At 36.4% G+C, this 19,595-nt stretch overlaps 1 protein-coding gene across 1 annotated transcript in view; it reads right to left on the bottom strand.

Annotated features, from left to right (window-relative positions):
- LOC121379305 (caskin-2-like) overlaps window positions 1-19,595 on the bottom strand; it is a 211,270-nt gene that overhangs the window by 132,527 nt on the left and 59,148 nt on the right. The window contains exons 3-7 of the mRNA XM_041507859.1: window positions 14,189-14,286; window positions 9,298-9,443; window positions 7,122-7,217; window positions 5,834-5,964; window positions 4,415-4,523 (exon numbers count right to left, since the gene is read on the bottom strand). Coding sequence (XP_041363793.1) covers window positions 4,415-4,523; window positions 5,834-5,964; window positions 7,122-7,217; window positions 9,298-9,443; window positions 14,189-14,286 — 580 coding nt within the window. The remainder of the gene's footprint in view (window positions 1-4,414; window positions 4,524-5,833; window positions 5,965-7,121; window positions 7,218-9,297; window positions 9,444-14,188; window positions 14,287-19,595) is intronic.

Genomic DNA, 19,595 nt, shown 5'->3' on the forward strand with positions numbered 1-19,595 from the left:
GTGCAAAACGAGTTGATGATCAACATCAATATAAAATTAAGACAGTGTAAAGAGCTGTGCAAAACGAGTTGATGATCAACATCAATATAAAATTAAGACAGTGTAAAGAGCTGTGCAAAATGTTTTTCAAAGTTTGTTTTGTTTAACACCACCACTAGAGCACATTGATTTACTAACAATCGGCTATTGGATGTCAAACATTTGTTAATTTTGACATATAGTCTTAGAGAGGAAACCTGCTACATTTTTCCGTTAGTAGCAAGGGATATTTTATATGCACCAGCTCACAGACAGGCTAGCACATACCACAGTCTTTGATATATCAGTCGAGGTGCACTGGATGGAACAAGAAATAGTCCCATGGGTCCACTGACATGGATCGATCCCAAACCAACCGTGCATCAAGCAAGCACTTTACCACTGGGTTACATCCCACCCCAGACTGACCTGTGCAAAGTATAAATATCACAAGTACATTCAACTTTTTGAGTATTAATCCTTACATAAATAATGAATTGGTGCTTTCAAAATCTCATTAATCAATCACCCCATGCTGTGATTTTTCAGAACAGCCCTATAACAAAATAATAAACTTGTGTTTTAAGCTTTTAAAAAAAGATTTGGTTCTCATCATGGAAAATTTGAAAAAATGATGCAATGATGTGACATCAACCTTAGCAAATGCCCACGGCAATCAGCAATTACTTGAACTATATTCAGGTTTTTTTTTTAATGGCATGTTTTTTTGCCGTGGACATTTTCTTAATTGCAGGGTTTAGTCCCCCCCCCACCCAACCCACAACCAATGTCTTACCTTGTGATAGCTAATTTTCATGATGACAAATGATAAAAAATCTTTAAAATAATTGGCTATCCTTAACTTTGATGAAAATGGGGCGGGACGTAGCCCAGTGGTAAAGTGTTCGCTTGATGCGCAGTCGGTCTAGGATCGATCCTTGTCGGTGGACCCATTGGGCTATTTCTCGTTCCAGCCAGTGCTCCACAACTGGTGTAACAAAGGCCATGGTATGTACTCTCCTGTCTGTGGGATGGTGCATATAAAAGATCCCTTGCTGCTAATTGAAAAAAGTAGCCCATGAAGTGGCGACAGTGGGTTTCCTCTATCAATATCTGTGTGGTCCTTAACCATAAGTCTGACGTCATATAACCGTAAATAAAATGTGTTGAGTGTGTTGTTAAATAAAACATTTCCATTCCATTGATGAAAATAGACAGTAATTTCACTTTTAATGAGTCAATGGCAGATGCATAACAAAGTCTAAACACTTATTACAGAGTATCTTTACAATATAACCAAAACTGTAACAAAATCTCTGGCGTAAAATCTTTGTGAATAAGCGGCCACACTATCCTGTCTGACACAGAACCCCATACCAAAAACACCATACCAATCAAATGGACCAGAAAGTAGCAGGGAAAACAAACATGTGGCCTTGTTTATTTGCAAAATAGCAAAAAATGTCTACCAACTTGATCTTAATAAAAGATGCGTGTCCAGGGTCTAACAGTAAGCACCTGTCTTCAAGAGAGATGAGACAAGTAGTCAACAAGTCATTTTCAGATCACAATCTTTCTTTCTTCCTCACAGCTGAAGACTTAACTTTATGATTCACAACATTCTATTCATAAACAAAAAAAACACTAAATTAATTTTGTACTTTTTTTAAAAAAAAATTTGTAAATAACACACCCATATTAGTTTACTGTAGCTCGGTAATGATTTATTATTATTATGTAACCGAAAAGAAGGCTGGTTTAGATTATTTGTAAAAGTTCTATTTTATTTTATTTTTAAAATATTGAAACCAGCTGATAGAGGATAAAAGGACAAATAATAGCTGGAAAAAGTTTTCTTTTCAGTTGCAGGTGTGTGCAGGAAATTATGCAGGGAAGGTCTAGACTTTGGTGAACAAAGCTTTTGGAGGGGGGGTGGGTCAGGTCATGTCATGTCATGGAAAGTACAAGGGGAAAAATAGCTTGAAGCTGGGGGGGGGGGGTTCAACTCCTAAAAACCTCTTCTGCATATCATGATATGTGCGTGTGTTGCCCAGCTCTGATCAACAATGATTTGTCACTGTCAGTGTTTCCAATAAACCTTCAGCTCACCTCAGCCATTACACGTGTTTCCCATATAACTTGTGATCTGTGTTTTATTTTACCTTCCTGATGTTTGCAGTCTGAGAAGAGATTAATGTGAAACAGAGACACCTTGTGTGCAACTGTGTGGAATAAAATTGTCAATGTACAGAAAAGAATGGTCTTTTGATGTCAATATATCTTACTGTAATTCTATACATAAATTAAATAAAAAAGTATTTCCAGAGTTGTTTTTAGAACAGACTGGTTTTCAATGACACTAATTCAAAACGTCTGCTACTGCGAGAATACACCAAGATGAAACTGATCTTGCACAAAAACAAAACAAAACAATTTTTTTTTGGCAAGGTCTTAAAAAGAATGTTACTGTGAGCTTTTTCATTAAAATTCTAAATTTGTTTTGCTCAACGATTCCACTAAAGCACATTGCTTTATTGATCAACAGCTCTTGGAGGTCAAACATTTTATAATTCTGGCAGTCTCAAAACAAACCTGCAGCAAAGGATCATTTATATATAATTTTCCAGACAGGACAGCACATACCATGGTCGTGATATACCAGTTGTGGGGCACTGATTGGGACAAGAATAATCTGATCAGAGAATGGGTCCACCAAGTAGATTCGATCCCACAATCCAAGCACTTCAGGTGAGGCTCTACTGACAGCTAAATTCTACCCTTTTTTCATCATATAACAAACAGGAACAGTTTTGAAATGGTACTAAAATCAGAAATTATAGAAAAATCTCGAGTTTTTTCTTCATCCATGAGTACAAGATAGGGTGGAGGAGGTGGGGCATAACAACATTCTGCAATATAATTCAAAAGCATAATTTTTCAATCAGTTGATTATTCTAAAAATTTCAAAAATTTGACTTGACGCCCATGGCTTTGACTTTGGGAATTTTAGTCCTGTGTACCTCACTCCCCCCTCTCCCCACCCTCCTAAAAATAATTTTCAGTTTTACTATCTTATTAAGTTAGATTTTAAGAGTAATAAACTATATACTAGTATTTGTTCAAATTAATATATCGATTTTGCGTTTTGAAATGGTATTGGTGAGGGAAGAGGTGTTTGTTTCTCATGGTGTTATGTATTTGGTTTTAAAATATATCTGTATATAATAATAAACAAAAGGAATATTTACTTTTAGATTGGGAATTTTTTAGTTAAAAAAATGGAAATAAAAAATGACAGCCTATGGGAAATAGTGGGGAATGATGCTAATTATCGGAGTCTAGAAACATAAGTGATTAAACCCTGCTTGGCATAACTGACATCAGCAATGACATCAATAAAGTGTTGAGGTCAAAACGTTTGTTGAGTCACTGATAAGAGGTTTATAGTTTTGTTTTGTATTTAAAAAGAGGAGGTTCTGTTGACATATTAGTTTTTTCAATTTAACTGCAGTTTATTTTACCTGCATTTTTTATTTCTTATAGCATAGTCTATACACTGTAGTGCAATCAACCAATAGAAAGGTCAAGAACTGTGTAAAAAAACAAATTATATATAGATTCTTAGCACTGTAATTTATATGCAGCAATGTACCATCTACACCTAGTAATGGCCATCTACCTGCTTACTCACGCAAAATAATTGCTTTTTGTTAAGATGATACAGGTATAATCTTACATCATGATATGATGCAATAATACATATCATATATCCATCCACAAGCTTACAGAACTGTTGACATAAGCTTAAAGAACTGTTGACATCATCATGGTTTTATAAGAAACTATTTTGGGGACTCAACAGTTTGTATGACTTTTAAGCATTCTTTTAAGAGAATCAATCTAAAATTAAAAACATGCAGAAGAATATATCATGTTATCTTTCATAACGAAAGAATGTAGATAACTCCCTACTTTCTTTTCTATCTTCGATTGCTTCCGGTTCCAGATACAATCTTATTTATTTGTCAAACTGAAGATTTAAGATCATTATCAAACTGTTTTCCCAATGTTTATATACAGGACAATACTTAAGGACTGTTAGCATCTGTTGATGTTTAGATTTCAAAACTAAAAATACTAATGTGAAACAGGTGTGTGTATTTGATAATAAGTCTACAAGTCTTTGTGATATATAAATTGAATATGTAACAAAAGAAGGTACAGGGGAACCCCTGTAAACCAGGCCCTTAGTAAACCAGAATTCCCTCAAAACTAGACATTTTTCACAGTCACTTTTTAAATATCAAAACAGAACATCTCTAAAGCAGACTTTGTACATGGTCCTGTGGTGTTTGGTTTCAAGGGATATCATTATACAAAAGAATGAATTTCTTACATCCAGTAGCAACTTGACAACTTCAATCTTTCCATAAAGGGAGGCTTCGTGTAAACAGGTTCCTTTTAAAGTTGCACGGTTAATGTCCATTCCAACTTGTAGAAGTAACCTGAAAAACAAAACATTTCAAATATACTATGAGCATCTTTCATTTAGCTGCATGTAACAAACAGATGAAAGAACATGTAAATGGTATTTAGTAACAATGATCTTGATTCCTGAGATTCATGACACTTCCAAAAAGCAATGTCATGACTTGTCACAGCATAATAAACACAGGGCTAGCTCTGGGTAAGCAGAAACTTTCGCCAAATTATTTTTTAAACTTCAAAAATTTACAAAAACTTGGGTTATTTTTTAAAACAAAATATCAATAATTATTACATGAAATTATTTCGCCAAATTAAAATAAAATTCACCAATTGTTTTAGAAATTCACAATTGGCTAATATGGCAAGTGCCAGATCTAGCCCTGTAATCTAAGGTAGAAGAAAGAAATGTTTTATTTAACGACGCACTCAACACATTTTATGGCGTCAGACATATGGTTAAGGACCACACAGATTTTTTTAGAGAAAACCCGCTGTCGCCACATATGCTACTCTTTTACGACAGGCAGCAAGGGATCTTTTATTTGCGCTTCCCACAGGCAGGATAGCACAAACCATGGCCTTTGTTGAATCAGTTATGGATCACTGGTCGGTGCAAGTGGTTTACACCTACCCATTGAGCCTTGCGGAGCACTCACTCAGGGTTTGGAGTCGGTATCTGGATTAAAAATTCCATGCCTCGACTGGGATCCGAACCCAGTACCTACCAGCCTGTAGACCGATTGCCTAATCACGACACCACCAAGGCCGGTGTAATCTAAGGTAGATTATTTCAAATCAAATGATATATATATGGCATCATTTTAACTGCAATGTTTTCCAAATTGTTTTTCAAACTAATACACATCTTATTTACTTACTTACACCCATCCAACGTAAATATTAGTACCTCATAACCCATAAACATCCCACTCCCCATCTCCTTGCCTAACCCACACAAACAAACACATGTACAACAGCATTAACATGCCATGTCAAATCAATTACCAACATATGCTACAGCATTCTGTGGAGTGGCTGTTATTAGAGCAGTTGTTCCTTTGTTTTGTTTCCTTCCTCCAACACCCAACTTTATTATTGGCCAGTACACCTACGTAACAATATCGGCATGTCTTAACACATGATATTATTAAAGGCCAATATACATATATATGTAATGATGTCAGCATGTCCATAACATATGATATTATTGTCCAGTACACCTACGTATCATGTTCATAACATATGATTTTATTATTTGCCAGTAATCCTACGTAAAGAAGTCGGCATGTCCGTAACATACGATATTAATATTGGCCAATACACCTACGTAATGATATCGGCATGTCCATTCTTGGCAGCAAGGTGAAGACAGGTTGTTTGATTGTTGTCAGTCAGGTCTTTCTCATTCACTTCTAGAAGTCTAAGGCACAGGTTATTTCTCAGCAGCAATTCCACTACCTGAATGGGGGGAAAAAAGGAAAGGAATGTATGTTTGTTTAATGCTGCCCCAGCACTGTGTCTAATGAAACACCTCTATTAAGCAGCCAGCTATTTTGAGAAGCTGCTAAATTTGCTTAATCTCTTCTATAAAAATTAATAAAATAATTGCTTTTTGTTACAGTTATAAACATTTATTCAAAAAGTTAGATATAGCTACATGTCATATACACATATTCTGTTTCTTGTGTCACAATGTAACGTAACTTAAAATAAGCCATTTGCCTGCATATCCATATAGAAAAAGCAAAACACTAGAAAGACTGAGTCAAAGAAACATGTCTATAACATCTGCTTTTGATTGGCACTATACCAAAATAGAACTGACAAAACACTACAGGTGCAAAACTACATAAATTTACACCTGTTTCTTTCCTGGCTAATTTCCCTGGGAGTTAAATAGTAAATCTTTTGAGCCTTCCAATCAATTGGTGGTATTTCTTGATAGGTTACATCTTTGTATTAGTATATATATGAAGAGGTTTCTCCGGGCAAAAGATTACAGGCATAGGTAAATGAGAGTACAAAATATCTAAGAGATAAACTAAATGCAGTTCTGAGATGGGGGCAAAAAAACAATTTGTCAGTTGAAAAATATTTCAAAATTAAAACTGATTCCCCCCTTCCCCCCCCACCAACAAATATAACAAGTCTTCATGGAGTTTATATAAAATAATAAAAATTTTAAAAATAGAAACCATAAATTTTAATTACATACATTTGTAATATTAGTAAATGTTATATTTCAGATTTTCAGATTAAATCAATATTTGGTAAGAAATATTTTGTTCAAAGCCTCTACCCCCCCCCCCCCCCCAATCTCCATAAACTAGTTGTTTTTTCATACACTGTTTCTTTCTTTTTCTGTCTTCAAAACACTAAAGCCATTAGATGTGTACTCTTATTGTTATGATTGACCAATATTTTACGATAAAGAGTATATGCTCAGTAATGTTCAATTTACTGTACTTTTGGCATTTATCATTACATTTAAAAAAACAAAACAACACGTTTTGGCATAATATTCCTGTTGTAGTATACACATGTGTAATGGTATACTGAATGCCAAGTCATACATCACATCACAAAAATACCAGTAATATTTAATAAAAACCTACTCGATATCTGCCGAATTCACAGGCAAGGTCCAGAGGCGTTTTGTTTTCTTTGTTCACCACTGTTGGGTCTCCATGATGTAACAGTAGTAAGTTAGCCTTAAAATGTAAAACATCCATAATTATGATAATAATTTTCATTAGGATTGGTTTTGTTAGGAATTTTTTTACAAAATGGAGCTGAAAATGCAGGGAACAAAATCTCAAAATCTTTGATAACCAGAAATTGGTACATGTAAATTTTTACCCTGGGAACCAATTGTTTGGTTATGAATATGAACTTTATATTTACAAGGAAGGAAAATGTTTTATATAATGACACACTCAACACATTTTATTTATGGTTATATGGCGTCGGACTTATGGTTAAGGACCACACAGATGTTGAGAGAGAAACCCACTGTCGCCACTTCATGGGCTACTTTTTGCGATTAGCAGCAAGGGATCTTTTATATGCACCAACACACAGACAGGATAGTACATACCATGGCCTTTGTTATACCAGTTGTGTAGCACTGGCTGGAACGAGAAATAGCCCATTGGGGCCACCGACGAGGATCAATCCTAGACTGACCGCGTATCAAGCGAACGCTTTACCACTGGGCTACGCCCCGCCCCTTATATTTACAAAACCAGTAAGTTAGGTGGATGAGAAACAGGTCGAACTTTACACAAAAAGTACAAATCTCAAACACATGCAGGGCTTTAGATCTCATTAATTTGGGTACCCCATGTTGTTGGGTTTTTTGTCTGTTCTGGGCACAGTGGGATCTTTTTATTGCAGAAATGTTCTGAAGAGTTGTGGATATTCAGAAATGTATTTCAAGTTATTTTAATCTAATTAAAGCTTACCATTTCAGTGGTATTGAGGTGAAATAACTCGAGGTTAGCATATTTATACTTAATTTGGGCTTCATTATTTTGGGCATACATATTTTGGGTACAACGTTTATCGTCTTGATATTGGTGCAATCTAAAGTCCTGACATGTACTTTGTTTTAATAAACAGTTAATTTCTCTCAAACCATTATGTGACAGTAAAACAAGATTCACTTTGAAGATGACACAGTGGTAATGAATTTATTTAAATTTTCACACGTGAATATTGTTCTCTTTGACTCTGATAACTATGCTAACATTAAAACGTAATGTCTTGAGACAGACACAGTATAATGCCATGATAATCATTTTGAAGCCTGTAACAAGCTGCTGTGTCACAAACTAATTTAACATGCAATGAGTCATAAAACAAATGCCACACACCTTTTTTTTATTTAACAAGTTGTATACGTATGCGTCATTGAACAAATTTTTATTCAGCAAAATATAATGAAGAGAAGAAAAAAAAAACTTTTACTTACTGTAATTCAAGAAAGGTAACTACATACACAGCCAGGTAGCACTGAGTGATTAAAAATCAACAAAGCCTATCGGTGTGACACATACTGAATAAAGGAACCATCCAGTAACCTGGTACATGTACTCATTTACAGATAAGCAGCTTCGAGAGATGAGCAAATATTGAAGTTTATCTAACTTCTAATCCTGTTTAAAGTTTATTCTCAATATGTACCAGGTAATGCAGGAAAATCACCAACAAAGAGGCTTACATGTTTTGGGGTTTTTATGCCGTCGTTTTTTGGTATTTTGTTGTTGTTGGTTTTTTGTTTATGTTTAGGTCAGTTTTGTGGGAAGGTTTGGGGAAGATGGTTGTTTATTTTTTTATTTTTTTCCACAAAATGTTATATAGAAATGTATCTGCTTTTTGTTTAACAGTTTAAAAAATAATATAGTTTACATTAATACAATCATTAAGTAAGTATATTTTATTCAACCATGAGTCAGTATATGTACATGTATGTATAACTAACTTAATATAATGCCAATAAAAACTCCTTGACAAAATCCATTAACCTAAAACCCCTATCAACTATCAAGGACCCATTATAGTTACACATTTCTTGAAAATAAGGGATGTTCCAGAAATGACCCAGGGGTGGTAGTTAGGGGCCTGAGACAACAGAATAAAATTTAATGATCTACCTTATTTTAACTTTCTATTCAGGTAATGAACTTGAAAGTATGAATGAATGAATGAATTTTAACGATACCCCAGCACAAAATATACATCGGCTACTGGGTGCCCCTAGTTTGCCATACATTAAACTGGTTTACTTACCACATCAAAATTACCATGTTGACAAGCTAAGTGCATGGGAGTTTCTCCACTCTGGGCGTGCAGGTTGACTGGAGAGCCGTGTTGAAGAAGAATATGAACCGGTTCAGATTTACCCTGCCAGGCTGCATAGTGCAGTGGAATCATGCCTAGAAAAAATTAAAATTAAATTTAAAAAATTAAATTTAAAAAACATTAATAATAAAAAAGACATTTTTAGAGAGAAAACATTTAAACAGTCCTACATGTAAATCAACCAATATGGAGGATAGGCAGGAATGAATTAATGACTGTTTAACTACCACCCAGCACGAATAATATATTTGGGGAAGGAAGGAAGAAAATATTTTATTTAATGACACACTCAACACATTTTATTTACGGTTATATGGCGTCAGACATATGGTTAAGGACCACACAGATATTAAGAGAGGTAACCCGCTGTCGCCACTTCATGGGCTACTCTTTTTGATTAGCAGCAAGGGATCTTTTATATGCACCATCCTACAGACAGAATAGTACATACCACGGCCTTTGTTACACCAGTTGTGGAGCACTGGCTGGAACAAGAAATAGCCCAATGGGCTCACCAATAAAGATTGATCCTAAACCGACCACGCATCAAACAAGCGTTTTTCCACTGGTCTATGTCCCGCCCCTCAGCTATTGGGTATCAAACCCAAATAGGCAGGATTTTTTATTTTTAATTATGTATATATATTCAGTGTTTAATAAAAAGCAGGTCACATTTATTTAATTGTGTATGAAAACAGTGTTTGTTCAATGACACCTCAGCACATTTTAAACTATAGCTATCTGGAGTCCAGTGTATGGCTGTTTCAACATTTGGCTTAGACAGTGAGTAGGGGCAGGACAAAGCCTAGTGGTAAAGTGCTCGCCTGATGAGCAGTGGGCCTAGGATCGACTCCTGTCAGTGGGCCCAATTGGCTATTTCTCGTTCTTGGCTAGTGCTTTACTACTGGGCTATGTCTCACCCCAAAGTGCATGAAATGCAGTGTCCAATTTCAAAACATTTCTAACTCATAATCACCTAGTATGTACATGTTAACTTAGTGTCTGTTTTGTTCTCATTACGTAGCCTCAAAGGCTGTGTATATATAATACATAGGGCCTACATCCCCAGGGAAAGGAAAGCATATACCATAACCTTAGATATACCAGTTATGGAGCATTTATTTCATTTTAACTTATTCCATGCTTATATCCAATTAAGGTTCAAGCACGCTGTCCTGGACACAGACCGTTGCTATCTGGGTTGTCTGTCCAGGACAGTGGGTTAGTTGTTAATTGTTATTGGTTAGTGAGAGAGAAGAGGGAGTAGTGGCCTTACACCTACCCACTGAGTCATTAAAACTCGCTCTGGGTTGGAGCCAGTACCAGGCTGCGAACCTTGTACCTACCAGCCTTATATCCGATGGCTTAATCATGATGCCCCCGAGGCGGGTATGGGGCATTAGCAGAGATGATAAAAACGTATTAAGTCCACTCATAGTGATTGATCTCATGACCCACTGTATATCAAGAAGGCACTAATCACCGAGCCACATTGTCACCGAGCTGTATGGATTACAACGAGGATGTTTGCAAGTTTTTTAAAGTTTGACTTAATCATGTTTGAAATTATTATAAACGAACAGATTATGACCAACTGCAGGTAAGCACTTATAGCTATCTTCCCAGGAAATGGCTGTCATTGTTAAGTACTTTATCTTGCATGTGGTCCCTGATTAAAAATAATAAATAATAAAAAAAATAGAAGAAAAAAAGAACTCTTAAAAATTTAATGAACTACATTATGATTTTATTGCTAGCGTTTTATGTTGTAGGTTATTGATAACATATGTTTTAGCACATACATTAGTGCATGCTGTGAAGTGTTCCATTTTGCACTGGAACTGATGTAGTTTATGTACACACATGTTGAACCTGCTGCAGTGTACCTTACTGGTATATTCTACATGCTGCGTAATGGGTGAATGTGATTCATATGGGTGCATGTGATTCAGACTTTGTTTGTGTTTGGTTCATAATCTAAAAATAACCCCATAAAGTACTTGTATCTAGATATAAACAAAATTCATTATAAGGAAAATATCTCTGAATATTTCATAAGGATTTCTTTATGTGAAAGATACATTAATTTATAGCCCATCCACCAAGTATATATATGAATATTTGTTGCAGTTCTAAAGTGCATGGATGGGTGGCTGAATGAATGAATGGAAGGTTGGATAGATTGATGAATAAAAGGATGAATGCAGGATGGATGGATGGATGGATGGGGATGGGGATGGGGTGGGGATGGGGTGGGGTGGGGTGGGATGGGATGGGATGGGATGGGATGGGATGGATGGGACTGATGGATGGGACTGATGGATGGGACTGATGGATGGATGGGATGGATGGGATGGATGGATGGATGGGATTGATGGATGGATGGGATTGATGGATGGATGGATGGATGGGATTGATGGGTAGATGTATGAAAGGATGGATGGATGGATTGATGGGTAGATGTATGAATGGATGGATGGGATTGATGGATGGGATGGGATTGATGGGTAGATGTATGAATGGATGGATGGATGGGATTGATGGATGGGATTGATGGATGGGATTGATTGATGGATGGATGGATGGATGGATGGATGGGATTGATGAATGGATGGATGGATTGATGGATGGATTGATGGGTAAATGTATGAAAGGATGGATGGAAGGATTGATGGGTAGATGTATGAATGGATGGATGGATTGATGGGTAGATGTATGTATGAATGAATGGATGGGTTTGATGGGTAGATGTATGAATGGATGGATGGATTGATGGGTAGATTTATGAATGGATGGATGGGATTGATGGATGGGACTGATGGATGGATGGGATGGATGGATGGATGGATGGATGGATGGGATTGATGGATGGATGGGATTGATGGATGGATGGATGGATGGATGGATGGGATTGATGGGTAGATGTATGAAAGGATGGATGGATGGATTGATGGGTAGATGTATGAATGGATGGATGGGATTGATGGATGGGATGGGATGGATGGGTAGATGTATGAATGGATGGATGGATGGGATTGATGGATGGGATTGATGGGTAGATGTATGAATGGATGGATGGATGGGATTGATGGATGGGATTGATGGATGGGATTGATTGATGGATGGATGGATGGGATTGATGAATGGATGGATGGATTGATGGGTAAATGTATGAAAGGATGGATGGATGGATTGATGGGTAGATGTATGAATGGATGGATGGATTGATGGGTAGATGTATGTATGAATGAATGGATGGGTTTGATGGGTAGATGTATGAATGGATGGATGGATGGATGGATTGATGGGTAGATTTATGAATGGATGGATGGGACTGGTGGATGGGACTGATGGATGGATGGGATGGATGGGATGGATGGATGGATGGATGGATGGATGGATGGATGGATGGATGGATGGATGGGATTGATGGATGGATGGGATTGATGGATGGATGGATGGATGGATGGATGGATGGATGGATGGGATTGATGGGTAGATGTATGAAAGGATGGATGGATGGATTGATGGGTAGATGTATGAATGGATGGATGGGATTGATGGATGGGATGGGATTGATGGGTAGATGTATGAATGGATGGATGGATGGGATTGATGGATGGGATTGATTGATGGATGGATGGATGGGATTGATGAATGGATGGATGGATTGATGGATAAATGTATGAAAGGATGGATGGATGGATTGATGGGTAGATGTATGAATGGATGGATGGATTGATGGGTAGATGTATGTATGAATGAATGGATGGGTTTGATGGGTAGATGGATAGTTGGATGGATGGATTGATGGGTAGATTTATGAATGGAAGGATGGGATTGATGGATGGATGGATGGGATTGATGGATGGGATGGGATTGATGGGTAGATGTATGAATGGATGGATGGATGGGAATGATTGATGGATGGATGGATGGATGGGATTGATGGGATTGATGGATGGATGGGATGGATGGTTGGGATGGATGGATGGGATTGATGAGTGGATGGAATGCTTAAATACACATGAGCAGTATATGACTTTAGAAACAGAAGAAAAAGGGTTGGGGTGGGAGTGTCATAACAAAATGTGTTTGGCCTTTTTTTTAATACTGGCAAAATTATCATCTATAGAAGTATTAATAGAATAAAAAATTAAACAATACAATGATTTAAAAAAATATCACTCATGATAATAATTAACAAAATCATATGCTGATTGAATGAAATAAGGGATCACATACATGGTAACAGCAAATGGTAACTGCAACCAAAACCCTAACCAATTGTGTCAGAAATTTAAACATATTATTAATATTCAATCCTATATTACTCATATTTAATCCCATTATTACACCTTTCTGTTTTACACAGACATTACTATGATAACGGTGAATTTAATTTGGTCTACATCATATCTTCACCTATTTCTTTCCATCAGTATAGATACATAAATGATGAGGAGTTATTTAATTAACAAACGAGTACCTTTTTCATCTCTGATCAGTATAGATACATCAACGATGAGGAGTTATTTAATTAACAAACGAGTACCTTTTTCATCTCTGATCAGTATAGATACATCAACGATGAGGAGTTGTTTAATTAACAAACGAGTACCTTTTTCATCTCTGATCAGTATAAATACATCAACGATGAGGAGTTGTTTAATTAACAAACGAGTACCTTTTTCATCTCTGATCAGTATAAATACATCAACGATGAGGAGTTGTTTAATTAACAAACGAGTACCTTTTTCATCTCTGATCAGTATAAATACATCAACGATGAGGAGTTGTTTAATTAACAAATGAGTACCTTTTTCATCTCTGATTTCAGTTGAAGCTCCATTGTCGAGCAATAAGTGCATCACCTCCGTGTTTCCCATAAGAGCGGCTTGGTGCAGCGCAGACATTCTGTAAGTATATATATGTAGAATATATTAGTTAATATTATTTACTTGGATTAGGACAAACTTTTAGAAACTTACCCACCTGTAGTTCTAAAGAACTACCAGAAATTATTACAATGATAGACGCCTGCAGTCAATGTTTCTGCCAGAAAGAAAATTTTGGGTATGGCGCTATTGAATTGAATGCAACCACAGTCAATAGGGGGTATGGGGAGCTTCCCCCAGAAAGAAAATGGGTTAAGTTTAGGGTTAGTAATGACAAGAGTAATTAATTTTGACAAAACGTTAACTTAAAAAAATTAAATCTGCCAATAATTTTGGGTATGGCACTATACTTGTTTTACTGAACTGTCAGAAACTCTGGCAGTGTTCATGGAGAGTTACCACTTGCCTCACCATCACTCCACTAAGACCAGTTCATTTCATTTCATTTTAACTTATTTTCGTGCTTATATCCAATTAAGATTCAAGCATGCTGTCCTGGGCACATTTCTCAGTTATCTGGGCTGTCTGATCAGGGCAGTGGGTTAGTTATTAGTTATCAGTGGTTAGTAAAAGAGAAGAGGGTGTAGTGGCCTTATACACCTATCCATTGAGTCGTTAAAACTCATTCTGGGTGGGAGCTAGTACTGTACCGGGCTGCGAACCAGGTACCTACCAGGCTTATGTCTAATGGCTTAACCACGACACTACCGAGGCCAGTAGACCAGTTCATGAAGAATAATTTTTTGCTTCTCTAAACATGTGATTGAAAATAGTACTACAAAATGAAGCTCAGTGTGGTGATATCTTAAATTGTTCCTCATAATCTACTTTAGTTAAATAATTAATCACTCTTCTCAATTTGTTTCAAGTCAAGGTCTGCATGGTGAAGTGACACAAGTCTTAATCAGCATTTTCATTGTGAATTTATTTTGTTTTTAGTTTGTTGTGGGAGTGAAAATACAAGGTTATTTTGCAATTTTCCTTTATTTTATGGCTGGGGTGGGTATATGAAGTGGTGAGGTGAGTTGGTTATGGGACATGGTGTGGTTTGTTTTATTAAATGTTAATTAAAATGTACATGTAGTTGGTGTATGACTGTAAATTAAATTAATTAATACAAACATTTTGAAAAAGTTGTCAGCTGTGGAATCATATTTTGAAAAGCCCTTCATTTTAAAAATTAATGTTGTATATAAAACAGAAGGAAATAAACTTAATTTTATTAATCATAAACAACGTCACACTCAAAACCAAGATTAATCAATGTGAAATGCAAGGCAGAAGCAGTTATCTCCCCTAATAATTTTCTTTTCCATGAATATGGACCAGTGGTGAATGAAGAGGAGATGATTTTGGTGATCTATCCCACCTCCTGAGCACTATACACACCCAAAGCATACAACAAATTAATAGTAATTTACAACATAATAACTGTAAATAACAAAAATTGCTTTATTTTAAAGAGATTGTCCTTAGTATGCTACCATCGTAAGATGTTTCCCACTAATAAAATTTGTAATGACTAAAATAACAGTAAATACAGGTTCTTGTTTAAAATATCATTATCTGTATTTTCTAAGGGTTTCTGGTCATCCTAATGTTTATAAATTTTCCAAACTAGATTTGATCTCCCACTAATTCTGTACAAAATATATATGTTAAGAAATAAATTGAAGTTTGACCTAATACAAACATTAGGACAGTCAAAATCACATTTAATATACAGCCACTAATATTTTATGCAGGAAAATAAATTTAATATGTAATTAGTCATTTAAAAAGTTTCTATTAGTCGGTAACATCTTAACAATTGCTGTAAACTCAAGACGATCTCTACTTGCTATTTGTGTGGGGTGGGGTGGGGTGTGGTGGGGTGTGGTGGGGTGGTGGTGGCTTAATTCAGTAATACATAATACTGAGCTTACAGACTGTACCTACAATATAAGCTGGCCACATAAAATTTGTTTGTGTGATTTGAAAATAAATCTAAAATAAAAGTCGCATTATTCAAAAGCTTTCATGTTACTCAGTCTGTAAAGACAATTTGAATCATGCAAGTATACATTCAAGTATACAATGCCATCAATGCAATCTGCTGTACTGTGTGGAAACTGGGGAAATCGGTTTCTTCTCCAACATGAAGTATCACAATTATATCACTGATACCTAACATTGCTGATAAAACACATCCACGTGCACACACATAAACACACACATCCTCACTTACCCCCTCCCCAAACACACACACTCTCACTCTCTCTCTCACTCACTCTCTCTCTCTCTCTCTCTCTCTCTCTCTCTCTCTCTCTCTCTCTCTCTCTCTCTCTCTCTCTCTCTCTCTATCTCTATCTCATATTCCTTTCCTCATTTCCAGACAGTAAGCATATGACTACATCTTAATTCTGAGACTGACCAACCATGATGATATACTTAAATCACCATTAATACTGACAGTAAATGATGCCTCTGTTTAGACATCTTGTTTCCATTAGCTGCTAATAGACATTACTTAACCAATCATTAGCCCAATTGTTGGGCAAGAAAAGCTACTTTCTACAAAGTAATTGTTTTTATTAACTGTTAGTCCCAATCATCCTCTCTTGTCTGTAATGATGGTACAGTCAAACTGAGACATGAAATCATATTTGGAACAATACGAAATAACCCAATTTGCAATAATTTGGCTACTGGCCTTGATGATACAGGGGCATGATATAGTTTGTCTGTTTTGAAAGAAAGAAAAAGAAAGAAAGAAAGAAAGAAATGTTTAATTTAACAACGCACTCAACACATTTTATTTATGGTTATATGGCATCAAACATATGATTAAAGACCACACAGATTTTGAGGGAGGAAACCCACTGTCACCACTTCATGGGCTACTCTTTGATTAGCAGCAAGGGATCTTTTATATGCACCATCCCATAGACAGGATAGCACATACCATGGCCTTTGATGTACCAGTTGTGGTGCACTGGTCGGAACGAGAAATAGCCCAATGGGCCCACTGATGGGAATCGATCCTAGATCGACTGCACATCAGGCAAGCGCTGTACCACTGAGCTACGTCCCGCCCCTGGCTGTTTTAATGTCGACTGAGTATGATGTGTCGATGGATTTGCCTCAACTAGTCCTCCCACAACTTTTTGTCTGTTTGAAAGGAAAACCAAATTAAATTTATTTTATATGTCAGGAAAGGGGTGTTCTAAAAACAAATTTCATTATTTTTAATCCTAGTTAACTTGTTAACACCACCAAAACACAATCTCTGTCATACTTTTTTTTTCTTCTGGAACTAAATCATTGTGGCTCGGAAACTAAAACATAAAAAAAAAAGTTACGAGCCTCATAAAAGCTACCCATAAAAACAGCATGTACAAAAGTCAGTGTGACTGCTAAGCGAGGTGCTTAACATTTTAATCATGTGAAAGAAATGGAATACAAGGTGTTAACTTCATACCAAATAATGAGTATTTCACCTTTAATGGGCTGTTATATTAGCCAGATATCTGGTATAAACAGCAGGTCTTTTCACCCTAGACTAATGTTATTGTTTACACCACTGTAGCCAAATGTAGGGCACATGTTCAGGTATGTGCCACTGACATAGTAATAAAAATACATTCTGCCCTTTTGTTTTTACAGATGAAGCCTCCTTCTTTTACTAATTAAATCTCTTAAATGTTTGTTGAAAAATTAAATTAATTTATTCAGATCTTAGCTATTATTTAATTCTGCATTCAGTTGAAAGGAATGTTTAACGACTTCTCAGTACATTTTAAACTACAGTTATATGTATTTGGTATCAAACATGTTGTTTTTCTGAATCTAGGGAAAAAAGTCATAGGTAAAGAAAGTCACAGAAAACAAAACACAGGAAAAAAGTCACAACTGTTAATTAAAAAAATATATTAGGCAACGAAAGACAGATCAAACACATTTTGTCACCAACTTTTTGTCAATGTTCTTTGTTTTCAATGTTGGTGGTTTAAGTGGATGTTCCACCAGATGCCAAGGAGAAATTCTGCCACAGTCTTGCAGTCCTCAAAACGATCGACAAACGGGTTGCGAAAGTGCTTTTGCAGCACATAGCGTCGACGAACCTGTCGTCGAGGTGGGTTGCCAACTGCATCCTGCTGGATTGATGGTGCTCACTGTCGCCTGCTCACGTTGAAACCATTCAATAACCCGCCAGGTTGAAACCATTCAATAACCGCCACGTTGAGGGGTGGTAGTAGCCCACAAGGTTGAAGAACATGCTGTTCCAACATTCACACAAGTTGTTTGTGTAACAAATCACCACCCCTGCATAATAAGCCTCTTTCTTTAATCTAACCTAACTGACCCAGGTACAAGAAGCCAGTCTACAAACCCACCCTAATCAATAAGGTTAACAAGTTTCCCCTGCATACTATGCCACTTTTTTTTTTAATTTAGCCACATTCAATACTCTGCAAACCCATACATTTATTGTTATATAAAAATTAGGACTTTTTCCTGTGATTTTTTTCCCTATATTAAATTGTGACTTTTTTTCTGTGACTTTTTTCCCAGCCACTATTTTTTTTTACACTTGATCATAAGGAACCATCTGATGCCACATAGGCTACTCGTATTAATACAGCAGCAAGGGGACTTTTATATTAACTCTTTCATAGGCAACACCCCATTGGGCTATTTCTTGTTCCAGCCAGTGCACCATGACTGGTTCATCAATGGCCTTGGTATGTACTATCCTGTCTGTGGGATGGTACATATAAAAGATCCCTTGCTGCTAATCGAAAAGAGTAGCCCATGAAGTGGCGACTGTGGGTTTCCTCTCTCAATATCTGTGTGGTCCTTAACTGTATATCTGACGCCATATAACCGTAAAATAAAATGTGTTGAGACAGTCATTAAATGAAATATTTCCTTCCTTCATGGGCAACACAATTAATACAATTCTGGACACTGGTTGGGATGATGAATAAACACCTAGTCTATCGATGGTGATCAAACGTGTGACCCATTTCACCTCAGGCAAGCTTTATTCCACCCCCTAAGAGGTATATAGTAATAATTTTTCATACTCTGTAAGATGTGTTAAAATTGCACACATCTCTACCCAATATCATCAAAAACATATCTAAGTTCTAGCGTTAGTGGGATATTTACAAATATTCACTTCCCATCCTTTTCTTTTCTTCACCACTGAATAAGATTAGACAAAGCTTCTCCAGCCTTACCCTACCCCCGCATCATCACAACATCTGTTTCCAAAATTCTAATCGATTATTCTCAATATGAATGTGTGTGTGTGTATGTGTGTGTGTGTGTAAAGCACCTTGA

This window comes from Gigantopelta aegis, chromosome 8 (assembly GCF_016097555.1).
Source record: "Gigantopelta aegis isolate Gae_Host chromosome 8, Gae_host_genome, whole genome shotgun sequence".
Classification (NCBI taxonomy): domain Eukaryota; kingdom Metazoa; phylum Mollusca; class Gastropoda; order Neomphalida; family Peltospiridae; genus Gigantopelta; species Gigantopelta aegis.